The 16,801-nt window shown below is 32.9% G+C and overlaps 1 protein-coding gene across 1 annotated transcript; it reads left to right on the top strand.

Moving 5' to 3' along the window:
* Positions 1–7,955: 7,955 nt before the first annotated feature.
* On the top strand, positions 7,956–16,402 carry LOC101250222 (peroxisomal ATPase PEX6). The gene is made up of 15 exons (XM_004240469.5): positions 7,956–8,364; positions 9,724–10,350; positions 10,433–10,676; positions 11,076–11,217; positions 12,204–12,387; positions 12,890–13,081; positions 13,425–13,709; positions 14,048–14,119; positions 14,293–14,379; positions 14,485–14,607; positions 14,685–14,834; positions 15,121–15,242; positions 15,322–15,466; positions 15,666–15,746; positions 15,999–16,402. The coding sequence occupies exons 1-15, from the start codon at positions 8,119–8,121 to the stop codon at positions 16,086–16,088; spliced, it is 2,790 nt and encodes a 929-aa protein (XP_004240517.1). The 5' UTR covers positions 7,956–8,118; the 3' UTR covers positions 16,089–16,402.
* Positions 16,403–16,801: the final 399 nt, after the last annotated feature.

The raw sequence follows: 16,801 nt of genomic DNA, 5'->3' as shown, positions 1-16,801 counted from the left end.
TTGAAAATTTGAAATTACTATTATGACCTTCACCGTAGTTGTTACGATTGTGTTTCGTCATAGAGCATCCGTGATAGTGTTTGATCATCAAAGTACATTGGAATTATGTTTAAAGGTCCCCACTATATTTGTCTTTTTCCAAGTAATTGAATGAATATGACATTTAATGTTTAAGTTTTTACTTGATTAGAGTAGTAGTTAGTTAACATTTGCTACTAATTGTTATTACATGTGTACTTTTGAGACGTTTCGTTACTGGTTAGAGTTATGCAGATATTAGTTATGCATGTATTAGCAATGCGGAGTTTATTATGCAGAGTTTAGTTATCTTTCTCTTCTTAGTTCTCCTTCTTTTTGGTCGTATTCCTCTAAGTGCATTAAGAAGAGACTTGCGGTTATAATAAATCTTGATGGACTGAAAGTGCATAAGTAGTTTCTAAAGTTGTTGAGTTTAACTTCTATTAGGGGAAGAAATCATCTTTAAGAGAACAAATCTCTCTGTCTAGGAAATATGCGCTTACTAAGTTTATATTTGAGCTCTATATTTTTACTTTAGCATGTCTTTAATTTAAGGATTTTCTAAAGAACAATGACAAAATTTGGGATTTTAAAGTTGAGGATGTTTTGAAAGTGACAGAACTAAAAATATAAAAAAGACATGTTTATAGTAAGATTCGAAACCAGACTTCAACAATACAAAAAGGACCTTAAACACCCACCAAGAGCCAATGCACCAATCATATCATTTGTTCATTAGATGCTTTATGTTGATTTTATGCAAATACTTTTTAATTTCTCTCTATATATATTTATATATTCCGAAATGAGATTAATGGATGCTCAAGCATCGAACAGACTCTACATAGGTCCGACCCTATCAAAGACGAGGGTGGAGAGAATTTAAGGACGTTTTTTAATTCTTGTTAGCAGGAGACATAGACGGTGGAGAGAATTGAGTTGACTATTGCTTTGGATCATCGAGAAACTTTGTTAGAGTGGAAAAACACAGAAAGATTGTTGTGTACACACACGTCATATACTATATTTTACGTGACAATTTGCGTCTATGTGATATTCTACATGTATCATGTTATATAAAACTCATATGTCTACTTACTCAATTTTAAAAAGTGCCTATTAAGACATACAAAAAATTAAACAGCATAAATATAAGATAAAATCAAATTAAATAACATATTTATATATTACGCCTATTTTGTATTTTGTTTACTTTGTTCAAAATTTATAACAAAGAAAATAAAAAGTGGTATAATTGTTATTACGTTGTTTTTAAGGGTTGAAATAGTAATTAGACATGAAGTGAAAAAAGGCAATGATATCATGACACAGTGACAGTTTGGTAGGCTTCTGAAGGAACCAATTAAAGATATACACGTGTAATTGTACTAATATTACAACTTGTGGGGCCTATTAATTAAATCTCTTCTGAAACAAGAGCCACCTCATGTGTGTTATTGGTTAGAGTCCACTTGACATAATAGGTAACTTCTGCATATACAAGTTAATCCTAAATAAAATTGTGAGGATATAATATCGTATATTAAATCATCTGCGATCTCTTAAAAAAAATTTATTATATAAACAATTAAGCTAAGAATGATCAAAAATAAATTTGTCAATTCAAAAAGATTCTAAAATATTTCTTTTTATGTTATGGTATCAAGAAATTTCTGTAATAGATTTATAATGACAAAATAATCAAATATTTTAAATTAATAATTTGTTAAGACCTAAAAAATTGATTTACGTGATGTTTATCTAAAAAATCAGATTAATATGTTAAATTTAATATGATTAATTGAGTTGATAACTTATTTTAAGTAATATTCCTCTATATTATAAAGTAAAGACCTTCTTACTACGAGGACATATTACTCATACCACTTTTTTTTTATAAAACATCAAATTTTTAATTTTCAAATTAAAATAAATTACATATTAATATAAGTAAATAAATTTATTGTGCGAAAATTCTTTACATTAATATGTAAATGGCATATTAAAATATATAATTTGTACTCCATTTTTCAAATATATATATATATATATATATAGTCATAATGAAACAATATGAAAAATTATAAGAGATAATTTATTTATAGTTGAAAATTATTTATGAAAAATGGAGTACAAATTATATATTTTAATATGTCATATATATATTAATGTAAAGAATTTTCACACAATAAATTTATTTACTTATATATATATAATGAGTGACAATTAACTCACAACGACCTTCATATAATTGTGAGTTGCACTTTTTAGTCTTGATTTTCTACTTCTTATAATCTTGAATTATAATAAATTAGTGTCATTCGTCGAATGTAAGGTGCATATAAATAATAGATCATGAATGTTTTATAACAAAAAAATAAATGTTTCCACAATTGATATCTATACTTGAATTTCAAATTAAGTTATTTTATTATAATTTGGGTTATTATCGGCAGAATATTAATAAAAATATACTATTAAAAATAATAATGAAAAAGCTTTAGTATTTTCATTTTTAATTTTGTTAAAAGGCAAAATAGTTATAGAAACTTAAATTTCATAAATATAAAATGGATCTAAAGTGTGTACTCACTCCATTTCGATTTATGTAATGTTTATTTGACTTAACATGACGTTTTTTTTAAAAAAAAATACTTTTAAAACTCGTAGTCTAAAACAAACCATAGATGTTCATATGATTATAAATCATCTTACTAAGAATAAACGAATATTTTGAAGTCAAATATTATTGAACATATTAATATATCATTCTTTTGAAACTGACTACAGAGAAAAATATGTCGTATAAATAAAATAAAATTTACATAAATTTTTATAGTGTTAAGAGCTAATTACATTATTCATACTCTTTTTCAAATTACAAAAAAAAATTAGAATTAAATTTTTTTGGATGCATCAATAGAAATGTAGATACATCGATCGTGATACTATTCAAAAAGACTTGCAGACACATATCTCACGGATGAATTCGAGAGGGGAGGAGTGTATTCAAGAGAAAATATGGGTGTACCTGAGAGGAGAGATGTATTCAAGAGGGGATAAAGATGTACTCGAGAGGAGATAGTGATGTATCTGACCGAGAATAGAGATGTACCTGAGGAGATTTTTGTAATTTTTTTAAATGGTAGAAATTTTTTAGAAACTATAATAAATAAAATGAGAATTTATGTTACAAAAATTAAATTTAACTTAAAGATAATTAATTATATTGGGCATGTGAACGGACCTTCAATTATTTAGTGTTTATATAAGTCATTTGGACATCTTAATCAAAATTTGTATCTATTGAATATTTCAATCTTTACGAATTTGAATTATTCAAATATTTTTTGCCTAAATGACATATGATTTATGATTCACGTCATATAAATGCGTGAAAGATATCTATTTAGCCGTTTTTTAATAAAAGAGTAATGATTTTTCTTCTTCCTTCTTTTTGTAATCACTATTCCTCCACCACACCACTAATTTGTTATTGTTGTCACTACTCTACGTTCTTCTTCTTCCTTTTTTTTGCAAAACACTTTTAGGGATGACAATGGGACGGTGCAAGACAGATATTGGGTAGATCAATTTTAGCCCGCAAAATTTCTTATTTGACTTTCAATCTGCTCACTCCACCTCGCGTAGACTCACTCCGCATGATTTTTATAATATTTTCTTCTAGTTAAGTTTGATACTAAAACTAAAAAATTTACATATAACTTTATTTTCATTAACTTGTATTAATTTAACGGAAAAGGCTCAAAAGTATCCCTAAATTATTCGAAATAGCTCATATATACCCTTAAACTTTATTTCGGCTCAAGACTAGCCTTCCCGTCATACTATTAGGGTCAAAGTATCCTTCTTATTAATGGAAGTTGTTAAATGCCACGTAGATGTCATATGGATGCCACATTGCATGCCAATAGCATTCCATTGCCACATAGACTAAACAGAAAGGGTCCAAAATACCCTTAAACTATCCGAAATAGCTCATATTTATCCTTAAATTATATTTCAGCTCAAAACTACCATTTTCGTCAAACTATTGGGTCAAAAGTACCCTTCTGACGAAAATCGTTGGTGGCACTTATTTGTTGTTTTACTCCATTTAGAGTTATTGTTTGGCGGAATGACCTGGGAGACCCTTATACTTGGCTTCGTTGGTCACCTGGATCCTTCTACTCGCGACTTTGTCAACTGAACACTTAAAGTTATTAAATCACACTATTTTAAACCCCTGTGATCATGTGTGTCTCTAATTGCAGTGATGTGGATAACACCTCACTATCCACATTAGATATATATTGCCACGTCATTTTTTTAAATTATAAATAATGATTTTAAAAAGAAATCTCAAACTTATCTCTAAAATCATTTCTTTCCATTTGAAATTCATATCTATTTCACAATTTAGAACCTCTTTTTTACCAAAATCTAAATAAATATATTTCCCCCAATCATTGTAGTACTCTCAAATGATAGAAAGCATATGAGAAAGAGAAAGAGGAAGAATTGTGTGTAAGAGCATTGGAAGAAATCTAAGAAGATGTGTATGGTGATGGTGGGTGTTGGGTGAAATTGTTAAAGATGACAAAAGTCCCACGTCTGTTGTTAATGAGATGGGTGAATAGCTTTTGGGGTGTGAGTTAGTCCTAAGACCTAATTTCACATGGTATTAGAACAGGGCCCGTCTCACCCGATGTTGGGGCCCCCCAAAATAAAAAATTGTCCATGTACCAGATGCTAAGCATTGGGCATGAGGTGGGGTGTTAAAGAATGACAAAAGTCCCACATCGGTGGTTAATGAGATGGGAGGACTCCTTATAAGACTTGGACAATCCTCTTCCCTTTGACCTAGCTTTTGGGGTGTGAGTAGGCTTAAGATCTAATTTCACAGAAATTATGAAGAAAAAGAAGAAAAAATGTACAACATATTGGGAATGGAGTTCTCTTTCTTTTTTCTTTTTAATTTTTTTAAAATTGTAATATCATTCTTTTAATTTAAATATTTTTTAAAATTTAAATAATTATCTTCACTTGCTTTTGAACGTGTGTAACCACACTTTTGATTCGATATAGCAAAAAAATGCCATATCTTTTTAGTCAACGGTTAAAGGATTTAAAATAGTGTGTTTTAATAACTTTAAGTGTTCAATTGAAAAATTCGTGAGTAAAAGGGTCTAGGTGACAAACGAAGTCAAGTACAAGGGTCCTTCATGAATTACAAATCCATTTGTCGTTGGTTGCTTTTGCCTTACTATCATTATCTCACTCTTTATTTCTCCTGTTTCATAAATATCGTGGATTAACTAGTATACAATTACAAACAAATAAAATATAGAAGAAGAATAACATAAGGATTTAATCAGGTTCGATCAGGCCTACTCCTCTCAGCAAAAGCAGATCTTGAGAGTTTCCACTATGAACGAAAAGAAAAAGTTTACAATGCTTTAGCATCTCCAATTATATCCTCTATATATAGATCCCAAATAGTCTTAAACCTAAATGCAAAAATATTTATCAATCAAAAAGGACAAATTTCATTTTCCAAATCTATTAGGACAAAGGGTCTCTTACACTAATAGGAATTATAGTTTCCCAAAAAATACAAAGAAATAATTTAAGACATAATTAACACCTCCTTTTAACCTATGTATTCAAAATAATATGCATTGTATAAGATTTAAGAACAAAATATTTATTTATAAAAATATCCTTCATGAATATAAAAAGTGATGTATAAAAAGAGTTTAAAGAAAGGTGTTTGTCATTTACCTATTTTATTTCGATTACTATACCACCCAAGGGAAAAAATAACTTATTCTAGACTTGTAAACCAAACAATACTTTAAGCGACACTATAATATAATTCCAAAACTATTTGATGTTATATTTCACATCAAACAACCCCTAATTGAATAATATTTCATGATTTGAATAAAAATGTTTGCAAATAATCACTATTTAACTCAAATGGAATTTTTTCGCAAATAGCCACTTTAACTCAAAACCCTTTTTCCTATTCTTTTTAACTCATGTGACTAAAAAATATTATTATCATGAAATTTCAAATTTATAAGTAGAGTTTCTAAGTTAATGATTTTATTTCTAAAGTCGTGCCAAATGAACATTATTTTTTCCTCAAAGTGGAGAAATTATATTCGATAACAATTAAAAAATAAGTGATCATCAACTTTAAAACAAAAATGATCCTCAACTTTTGATCTTTATTTATCCCATAGACAATTCTTTAAAATAAAAAATCAACAATATTGCTCTTGAATCAAAACTGAATAAATATAGGTGAAAAAGAGTGGGTACATTTACTATGTATTACTAATATATAAATGATAATAAACAGTTATGTGAGTATTTACTTATTTGGTCGATTGATTGAAACATGACACTACGAATATAAAAATGGTAATAAATAATTATGTGTATATTTAGCTACTTGGGCTGTTGGTTGGAGCTTGACACTACATATCACGGGTCTCCAGTTCGAGCATGAGTGACAACATTATTTTTATTTCACTGTCCATTTTGGACCTTCGGTTCGAACCGGAGACGTCTGACATGTAGTGTCACACTACAAACCAACAGCCCAAATACTGAATATGTTGTGAAACATGTAATTAAAGCATACATGTTGACACATGTGGTAAAACATACATGTTGACGCCCTGTGCTTATTGTCACTTATATATTTGTTGTAGAAATTCAGCCATACATTTTACTGATATATAAGTGGTAATAAACAATTATATGAGTATTTAGTTATTTGATCGGTTGATTGAAACTTAACTCTACTAATATATAAATGGTAATAAACAATTATGTGCATATTTAGCTACTTGGGCTGTTGGTCGGAGCTTGACACTACATGTCACGGATCTCCGGTTCGAACATGAGTGACAACATTATTTTTATTTCACTGTCCATTTTGGACCTCAGGTTCGAACCGGAGACGTTTGACATGTAGCGTCACACTGCGAACCAATAGCCCAAGTACTGTATATGTTGTGAAACATGCAATTAAAGCATACATGTTGACACATGTGGTAAAACATACATGTTGACGCCCTGTGCTTATTGTCACTTATTTATTTGTAGTAGAAATTCAGCCGTACATTTCGCAAAAAATATTTAGAATTTGAATGCACTTTCAAAAAGTAAAAAGTGAAAGCACAATAATTAATAACCTATAATAGTTGAAAAACATATTAAAATGTGATTAACTTCTGAAATTTCACACGTGTCACATAAATTGGGACAACATGAATAAAGTATATTATTTTAAAATTATGTTAAGAGTACTATAAAGCGCAACTTAAAATATTTAAAATATATTTAATAATTAATTAATTCTCAAAATTTCCTTGTGCCATATATAAATTGAGACATGAAAAATAACATATATTATTATAAAATTACATACTTAAAATATATTAAATAATTGACTAAACCATAAATTAGCATATGTGTCACATATATATTATTTATAAAAAGTATGTTTAAAATATTATAAAAAAGTAATTAATAATAAAATCATCAAATTAAAATAAATAAAATAACATATATTAAATCCAAATCGGTCCAGAATTTTGTATCTAGTCTAGTACTAAACATAAAATCTCATCAATAAAGCAAACTTACTGCTATATTGACTACTTTTGTCCTGTTTTTAATTTTGTTATCTTTGAATAATTAATTTTTCAATAATTTCTAAAAAAATTTAAGATAGAAATAAAATTTACACATATTTTATCTTATGTATATTTCACTTGTAAAATTTTAGTAAATATATTTCTATCATAAACGAAAATAATAATTATTCATTTTAAAGATAATTTCGATAATCACCCCCACAGTGATTATTTTTGTAAGAGATCCGACCCAAATATAAAACCCGACCCAAATATTATGCTGACAACAAAATTACAAAAGTTTGAAAGTGTGATGAACTCTCCTTTCTTGATTTGCTCAATTTGCTTGCTGGAACAAAATTCAATCACCCAAAAACCCATCTTTTCTACTCAATTTCCCCAATTAACTGCAAATTGGAACTAGGGTTCTAACAGAATTTCAATTATGGTGGAAAAAAGGAAGCCTTTAATTCTTTCTTCCACCAAAAATCTGCTAAATTCACTCCTGAATTCAGAAACCCAAACCCAGATTTCATTATTGTCAACAGTACAATTGAGAGCTGGAATTCTTCAAGTATCAAAAGATGCAAGCAAGATTTCAAACCCCAAATTTGTTAATTTTGATGATTCTGCATTGGTGGGGTTAACTACTTCTCAGCTTAGAAGACTTTGTGTAACTTCTGGTTCACTGGTATGATATACTTATACTCATGTTTTTCATTTTACGTGCCAGTATGATTCCTTTAGGGCCAGAATTTGAAACTTATGGGGTCGGGATTCTAATCATTTTAAGTTATTGAGTTCTAAAGTAGCAATAATTTTGTACAATTTACAAAATCCGTATTCCAACTGCGTCTCTGGAGGAGAATCGAATAATATGTTGGAATAGATATTGGCTCGTCTAAAGACTTAAACTTGGCAAAAAATTATTGGTGTGATGGATGATGATGAAAAACCCGTGTCAGAGCCAGAATTTGAAGCTTATGGGGTCGGGACTCTAGTTATTTTAAGTTACTAGGTTCTAAATTAATAATTTGTACATTTTTTGGACCAAATCCATAGTCTAGCTGCTTCTCGAGAGGAGGCTTGAATAGAATTGATATAGCCTCGTCTAAAGTTATTGGTGTTGATGGATGATGATGAGAGCTGAGTCAGAGCCGGAATTAGAAGCTTATGGGGTTGGGATTCAAGTCTTTTTAAGTTACGGGGTTTTAAATTAATGAATTCTGCATTTTCGATGTATTTTGTAAGAAAAATACAGGTTCGAACCTATAACCAATTGGGTTCAGACGAATCCGTAACTCGTATTCTAGCAATGTCCGTGGAGGAGACTCAAAGAATATGTTGAGTTGGTTGAAAGACTTAAAATTAGTAAATAAGTTATTGTTGTTGACGGATGAGGACGAGACATGAGCTTTTACTCTAATACCATATGTCGAATTGAGTATAAAACCTGAACTTTGGAGAATGATATTTCTATTTAAGCATTAAGTTTTTTGCCCTTACTCTTCATTGTATTATGCCAAAGATGGAAACTTTAAACTAGGACTCGGAGGATCATCATTTTTTCTGTGAAGTGTTGACATAAGTGTTCTTGGTTTCTTCTTGTTTGTTATCTTTTTTTATTCTTGGATGCAATGCTGGCTTCCAGAAGTGTGTAGTTTTGTCCCCAAATGACAAGTATTAAGATGGAGACTGTTTAGAGAGTGATTTATTGTTCATTATACATTCATTTATTTGTTTATCTGAAACTGGAATGTTACTTGGCATGCTGATTGCTATTGTTGATTTAGCTTCTTCCTTTCATACTTCCACATAATTGAACTTCCGAGCATTAATTTTCGGCTAACTAACAAATTCAGTAAGGCTAATTGTGAAATAATAAGCAGTAAAGATATAGCAGTATTTGCATTTGCAAATACCATAGTCTAGCTGATAAAATTACCATCAATAGCTTACTCCTTTTATTGATCTTGTTTTAACTTGTTACTGCCTCACCAACTTAGACATACATGATTCTGTATGACTTTGTGCTCCATGTTTGCCATAGGTACTCATCAAGAATGTCAATACAAGTCAACAAAGAATTGGACAAGTGGTAGTTCTAGATCCTCCCAGTTCGGACAAAGTTTTATCTGAGCGTAGCTCACTGTCACATTCTTCCCTGACAACATTTCTCTTGCCATTACATAGCTATCCTGATTGTCACGGTATTAAACCAGATGGAGAAGTTGCTTATTTATCTCCAATTCTGGCATTTAACCTTAATTTACATTTGTCATGCTTGAGATCAATGATTCACCAAGGCAAAGAGGCTTTGTCACCAATATTTGAGGCCAAATCAGATAACATAGTGAGTGGAAAAGATAATACTCTCATTACTTTAGGACTTGAACCTTTAGATCAGTTGCCAAAATATGCCACACACCTGAGGGCTTCTTTTGTGAAGATACCAGAGTGTGGCACTGTTGACTCAGCCAAAAAAGATTCATCTATAGAAGCTGAAGATCGTCAAGAGTTGATTGATATGGAATTGAATAAGTACTTTGGAGTAGATAGATTTCTTTCTAGAGGTGATCTTTTCAGTGTATGCATCAATTGGAACTGCAAATCGGCTCTCTGCATTCCTTGCAGTCAGAAGAAGCAAAATGATGGTTCAGACCTTATATATTTCAAGGTTTTAGTTTTATTTCTTAATGTCACAGGTGCATGAGTAACTTAAATGCCTTGACACTCACTCTTATTAGTAAGCATCCCAGGTTGTAGGTATGGAACCTTCTGAAGAACCTGTTCTAAAAGTCAACCGTACTCGAACCGCCCTTGTACTTGGAGGGAATGTACCTTCTGCTGTTCCTCCAGATTTCTTGATTCCTCGGCCACAAGGTTCCCTGCCTTTACAAGTGAGCACGGTGAAGACTTTAGCCTCCATACTTATACCACCATTATGTCCATCAGCCCTTTCATCAAAATTTCGGGTTGTTGTGTTGTTGCATGGCTTGACTGGTACGTTTAGACTTTGTCATCTGTTGGTTAATTGGAAAGATGCTACTTACTATATGCATTTTGATCTTCTTTTCTTTTCTTAACTGCTTTATGTTATTTTCTTTTATCTTGTTTTACTCGACGTGCAGTAGCATGATGGTTCTCAAGTTTGTTACATATCTGCGCATAATTTCTAGGTCTGGAGTTCAGCGTTTAGATTTTTAAAAAAATGAACTTGGTTTATATGTCTATAGTGGATGAGTAGGATAATGTTTAAGTTATTAAAAATGTGATAATATAGTTTTCTTTAATAGATTTTTTACATGTACTTTACAATTTTTTTTTATACAGGTAGAAGTTACAGCTTCATCTATTTATGAAGTTATTGTTCATTGATGGGTGATTTGAAATTTCCTGCAGGATGTGGGAAGAGAACTGTGGTTAAATTTGTTGCTCGTCAGTTAGGCCTCCATGTAGTGGAATACAATTGTCAGAGCATATTTGCAAATTCTGATAGAAAAACATCTGCTGCCCTTGCTGAAGCCTTCAGCATGGCTCGCAGGTATTTTGGACTGCCTAGGATTTATTGTGTATTACCTAACTGCGTTGGAGCTCTACCATCAGGTTGTTGATTAAAATTGGAAATCAATATGTCAGGAACCTGATTTTCATTGTTCCCTGTTAGATTGACTACATAAGGCTAACTTAAGATTTTCTAACTTATACAATGCGACTCAGCCCTCAATTATTTGTCTTTTCCTCTACCTTAATGTCCTGCCTTGTAGGAATAACTTTTTGTAATTGAGAACATACAATAGAGAATTGATCACAGGTTTCATGAGAATAAATTACATATGAAAATCTTCACGTTTAAGTAATTACTTGTTATTATGATTCTCATCTATATTTCATGATTGTCTTTAAATGGTTCCTCTGAATTAATTTATATAAGCTACTTCCCCTTTCACTTTTTTGCAAGTTTATTTGGGCCTTTTTTTATAAGGTGAAAAAGTTCAAAAGGATTACTTGGCCCAAAAAAAGTTCCCACAGAGAAGCTGAAGGTAAATTTACTGAACCTATAAGGATTTAAACCAAAGACTCAATTGAATCCCACTCAATTTCAATTTACTCAGCAAAAAGCTCAGTTTCTAGTTTATTTGGGCCCTATCTTAAAGGAATCATCTTCCATATCTGATAAATCAAAATTGATAAAGTACACCAAATTTATATTCTTAACTATCTTTTTTCACATGGTCCATGTAGACCAACGCCAACCAACCACTTTTACAACATTTCGACAATGAAATTGAACATGTGTTAAACCAACCTCAGTTCAGGAGGTTACACCGTCTACATTGGCCTTCCCCCGAGCCTGCATAGGTGGGGACCTTTTGGCCCTGGTGTCCGCCTGTTAAACTAACCTCAATTAAGTCCATTCCAACTCTATTTCAAATTCATCTTGTCAAACAGTGTCAAGTAAATTAACATAAAAAAACTGGTTATCTTTAATGTGTTCTTTTATTCCTTTGAAATCAAATGTCACTATAGGTACTCTCCTACTATTCTACTTCTTCGCCATTTTGAGGCCTTCCGCAACTTGGCCTCTAACGAGGGTTCACCACATGACCAAGTTGGTATGAATTTAGAAGTTGCATCTGTCATAAAGGAATTTACTGAGCCAATTACTGAAGATGAAGAAAATTACTCAGAAGGAAAGTCAAATGCTCATGATGTAAGATAATATCCAAGTTCCTTTGAGTTTTATTTCTTTGTGCTATTCATATCACACCGAACAATGTTGATGAATTTTCTTATGAATTATAGGTATCATCATCAATTGGATTATTTTGTTTTTTTCCTGTTCTCTTTTCCAATGTTTTCATGTTGTTCTAATTTACTTGGGTTCATCTGCATTTTTTGAATTTTTTCTACCACAACTCACCTTATGTTCTTTCCTTATATAATGAATTTCTTCTACCGCAACTTACCCCATGTTCTTTCCTTAGAAATAAAATAAAAACTTATCCCGTGCTCTTCCTCATCAAGTCCATTATGCATATGGTTATTATCATATCCTTTGTTCTTTGGGAGTCGGGTGGACCTCTTGACAGATAGAAAGGCAATGACAGAAACATTACTTCCTTTTACCAGCCCTCTTTCTGAAAGGTGCTGCTTCACACGATATACGGGAGAAGAGTCAGTTTAATGCTTATTCTTGTCTTTTGTTGATGCAGCAAGTAAAGGTTGCTCAACCCATAAATCGGCACCCGGTGCTGTTAGTTGCTGCTGCTGATAGTCCTGAAGGCCTTCCACCAACTATTAGGCGTTGTTTCAGTCATGAGATTAGCATGGATCCATTGAATGAAGAACAAAGGAAGGAAATGCTCTCCCAGTCTCTTCAACATGTTAGTGAACTACTTCCAAATGTAGGTAAACCTGATGTTTTCTTTTCTAGTGTTTGTGATCTTAATATTCACTACTATGTACGATACACTGGCACTGGGTATGTTGTTGTTGTTGTTGTACGGTACAGTGGTCCTAATGTCTTATATTACTCTTTAGTGGCTATAGGCCAAAAGAGCCCTAGTGCATTGAAACTCTGTGCATGAGAATGCCCATGAAATTGAGAAACTTGAGGAGTATAAAGGGTGAGAGAAAAGGAGGTGGTTTGGGGAGAAGACGAGCAATGGAAGTACTCTCATCTATTCCTTTCTGTTATTTTCTAATTACTGAAGTTATGGACGTCAATTGTCATCATTTCTGTTGCAGACTTCTTTGGAGGACCTTGTGAAAGATTTGGTTGGTCAGACATCAGGATTCATGCCAAGGGATCTGCGAGCTTTAGTTGCTGATGTTGGTGCAAATCTAGTCCATAGTCACGCTAGTCAGGATGTGAAGGTTGTGCATGGAGATCTGAAAGAGGGTTCTCATGAGAGCAAGCCAATTGAGAATGATGGCTCACATGACTCGGCAAAGTCACTAAGCAAAGAAGATGTGATGAAATCTCTGGAACGATCAAAGAAAAGAAATGCAACAGCATTGGGTACTCCAAAGGTAAAACCAGAAAATGCTTACGACAAACAAAACTAATCTTCTTGTGCTTCTTTTGGGTTGGTTGGACTCACTCAGCATTTTAATGTTTTCTGCAAGAAAGAGAAGCATCAAAGTTTCCTTCTATTTTTTTTTGTGTTTGTTGGCTTGGGTTCGGGGGCAATAAAATTTGGTGGAAGTTCAGATATTCACAATTGGATTCTTATGTGCTGACTGCTTATGTTGGTTTGGTACATCTTTTCTCGTTCAGTATTGGATTGTAATACAGGCAGTCAAATATTGTCTTGAAAAATCTCTTCTGCTTGAGAAAATGCTTATATATATGGTTTACGGTAGTTTAGGTTCCAAATGTCAAATGGGAAGATGTTGGTGGGCTTGAGGACGTGAAGAAATCAATTTTGGACACTGTACAGGTATTGCTTTATCTTACTCCTTCATAACACTTGGAAAAACTAAAGTGAATAAGCTTTCTATTAAAGTTGACACTTGGTTATGCTGATGTGTGTCGAATCGAAAGTCACACTTTTCATTTCTGTTATCTTTCGGATGATATGACTTCCTTTGGGCTTCTTCATTTGTAATGCAGCTGCCTCTTTTACATAAGGACTTGTTTTCGTCTGGATTGCGCAAGCGATCTGGGGTTCTTTTCTATGGACCTCCTGGTACAGGAAAAGTGAGTTTATGAGTTGCTTTATATGGTGTCATATCATCCGTATTGTTCAGTTATGTTCCCAGACGTTTATAAGTCTTTTTATTAACATTTTGTTGAAATGTTCAGACTTTACTGGCAAAAGCTGTTGCTACTGAATGCTCCCTGAATTTTCTCAGTGTGAAAGGGCCTGAGTTGATTAACATGTACATAGGAGAATCAGAAAAAAATGTTCGGGACATTTTTCAGAAGGTAATCTATTTTTTGCTTTTGCTAGGATGCTTTCAAAAAATATGCTGCTTATTAGCAATTTTTCTGCAATATTGCAGGCCAGATCAGCTCGACCATGTGTCATCTTCTTCGATGAACTTGACTCGCTTGCTCCTGCCAGGGGTGCTTCTGGGGACTCCGGGGGCGTTATGGATCGAGTGGTTTCTCAGATGCTTGCTGAGATTGATGGCCTGAACGACTCTACCCAGGTTAGCTACTCTATTCAATCACAAAATAGATTTTTGTTCTCTTTTTTGATAATCGAGAAATACCCAATGTCTAGCTGGGGTACATTTTGAAATTTTGGTGGAGAATGGGCCCGCCCTCTACCCTTCTTAAATAACCCACTTTTGTCTGCATTAGGATTCAATATCGTGACGTACACCTAATTTACACTTCACAGTTTGCACTCTTACCACTAGACCAAAGCCTTGGGGCTAGCGTTTTGTTCTCCTTGGTACTTATAAACTAATTTGTGGCCCCTCGTCTATACAGGACTTGTTTATTATTGGAGCTAGCAACAGGCCAGATCTTATTGATCCTGCCCTTTTGAGGCCAGGGCGATTCGATAAGCTCCTTTATGTTGGTGTTAATTCTGAAGCCTCGTACAGGGAGAGGTACTCTTGTATTCTGACCCTCTTCTGTACTTATCTTTGTATTCTCCATTTGATTTCTTGAGTTTTCTATGATATTTAGGGTCCTTAAAGCACTTACGCGGAAGTTTAAATTGAAAGAAGATATATCTTTACTCTCAATAGCAAAAAGGTGTCCTCCAAACTTCACGGGAGCCGACATGTATGCACTGTGTGCTGATGCTTGGTTTCATGCTGCGAAGCGCAAGGTGAGGGCTTGAATCCCATATTTCTAATTTTCAAATACTTTACTTAATAGTGTCAGTGCAATAGGTAATAGAGAACAACTTGGCAGTTCTAACCAACCAATGGTATCTCGATTTTGTTAAGCATGTGTAAAGTCTTTTCTGCATTATTGTCATATTTGTTTCGTGAAAGATATTGAGCAATTTAGTGTTTCTTCTGTAGGCATTAGCTTCAGATTCGGATTCAACTGGCTCAGAGGAAATGGATGTCTCAATTATCGTGGAATACGAGGATTTTTTAAAGGTAAGACAGCCACTAATTGAATGTTTTGAGGTTTCTCTATGGGTGGACAGAGGTGGATCCAGAATTACGCATGAGTTCAATGTTTGAATTCGTACCATTTAGTCCGTTGCATTTGTTATAATCGATAGTAATTGTCTTAACATATATATTACGCTCCGTGTTGATTTAAGTTGAACCAGTATACATCTGCCTCTGGGAGTGGATATATATCCTATGCTACTGGTTAAATGATCATCTTTCTCCATTTTGAAGGTCTTGGGAGAGATCTCCCCCTCGTTGTCAATGGCGGAGCTTAAAAAGTATGAGTTGCTCCGGGAACAGTTTGAAGGACCATCAAGATGACAGAGGCGTTGCTCAGGAACACTGAAGTGTCCCGTGCACGGATAGGGTTCTTCCTACCAATGGGTCAGGGATTCGAGTCGTGACTCACCCAAATGCCCCCCAGTTGGCCCTCTCTCCTTTATTTTGTGTCATTTCAGTCGTTTCGACAGGAAGAAAGATAAAAAGGATACTCAAGATAGATTATGGATCTGCTTTCTACTTCCCATTTTGAGCAAGAGTTGATAATAATTGTCATTCAGCATTTGTTTTTGTGTATAGAGTAAAATAAAATAACGTACTAGTTGATTTTAGCAATGAAGAACTGTATATTTCTACATGGTTATTCACTACAGTTCTTTCTATGTCAATTAAACTTTACTTCAGAAATGGAACGAAATAAAGAATGAGATAGTGTTTATCCTGTTTCGATTATAAGATTACTGTAGTATCTCACCATTTACGACATCCCTGTTTCTTGCAAGAACGGCTCCTAGATGGAAGAGTAGAAGTGTTGGTCTTCTTCGGATAATTTGTTCCTATTGTTACCTATCGCGAAGCTAAGAAAGAGGAGCAAGAACAAGAGGTTGTCCTCTCCTAGCTTAGTAGTTCTGCAATTAAGCTAATAAATGCTTGATTTTCCTTTAATTAACTTAACCACAATTAATTAATGTGCATTTTAATTTATATTCATAATCCTTTAGGTCAAATTAAAGGGATGCTGGCCTCAAGAATAT

The sequence above is a fragment of the Solanum lycopersicum genome, chromosome 6 (genome assembly GCF_036512215.1).
Source record: "Solanum lycopersicum chromosome 6, SLM_r2.1".
In the NCBI taxonomy this organism is placed as follows: Eukaryota; Viridiplantae; Streptophyta; class Magnoliopsida; order Solanales; family Solanaceae; genus Solanum; species Solanum lycopersicum.
The sequence above is the reverse complement of the archived record's forward strand: the minus strand, read 5'-3'. Positions and strand labels throughout refer to the sequence as shown.

Coding starts and splice junctions, on each gene's coding strand:
- LOC101250222 (XM_004240469.5), top strand. CDS start 8,119: ATGGTGGAAAAAAGGAAGCCTTTAATTCTTTCTTCCACCAAAAATCTG. Junction 10,677..11,075: donor GTTGTTGCATGGCTTGACTG/GTACGTTTAGAC, acceptor AATTTCCTGCAG/GATGTGGGAAGAGAACTGTG. Junction 12,388..12,889: donor GAAAGTCAAATGCTCATGAT/GTAAGATAATAT, acceptor TTGTTGATGCAG/CAAGTAAAGGTTGCTCAACC.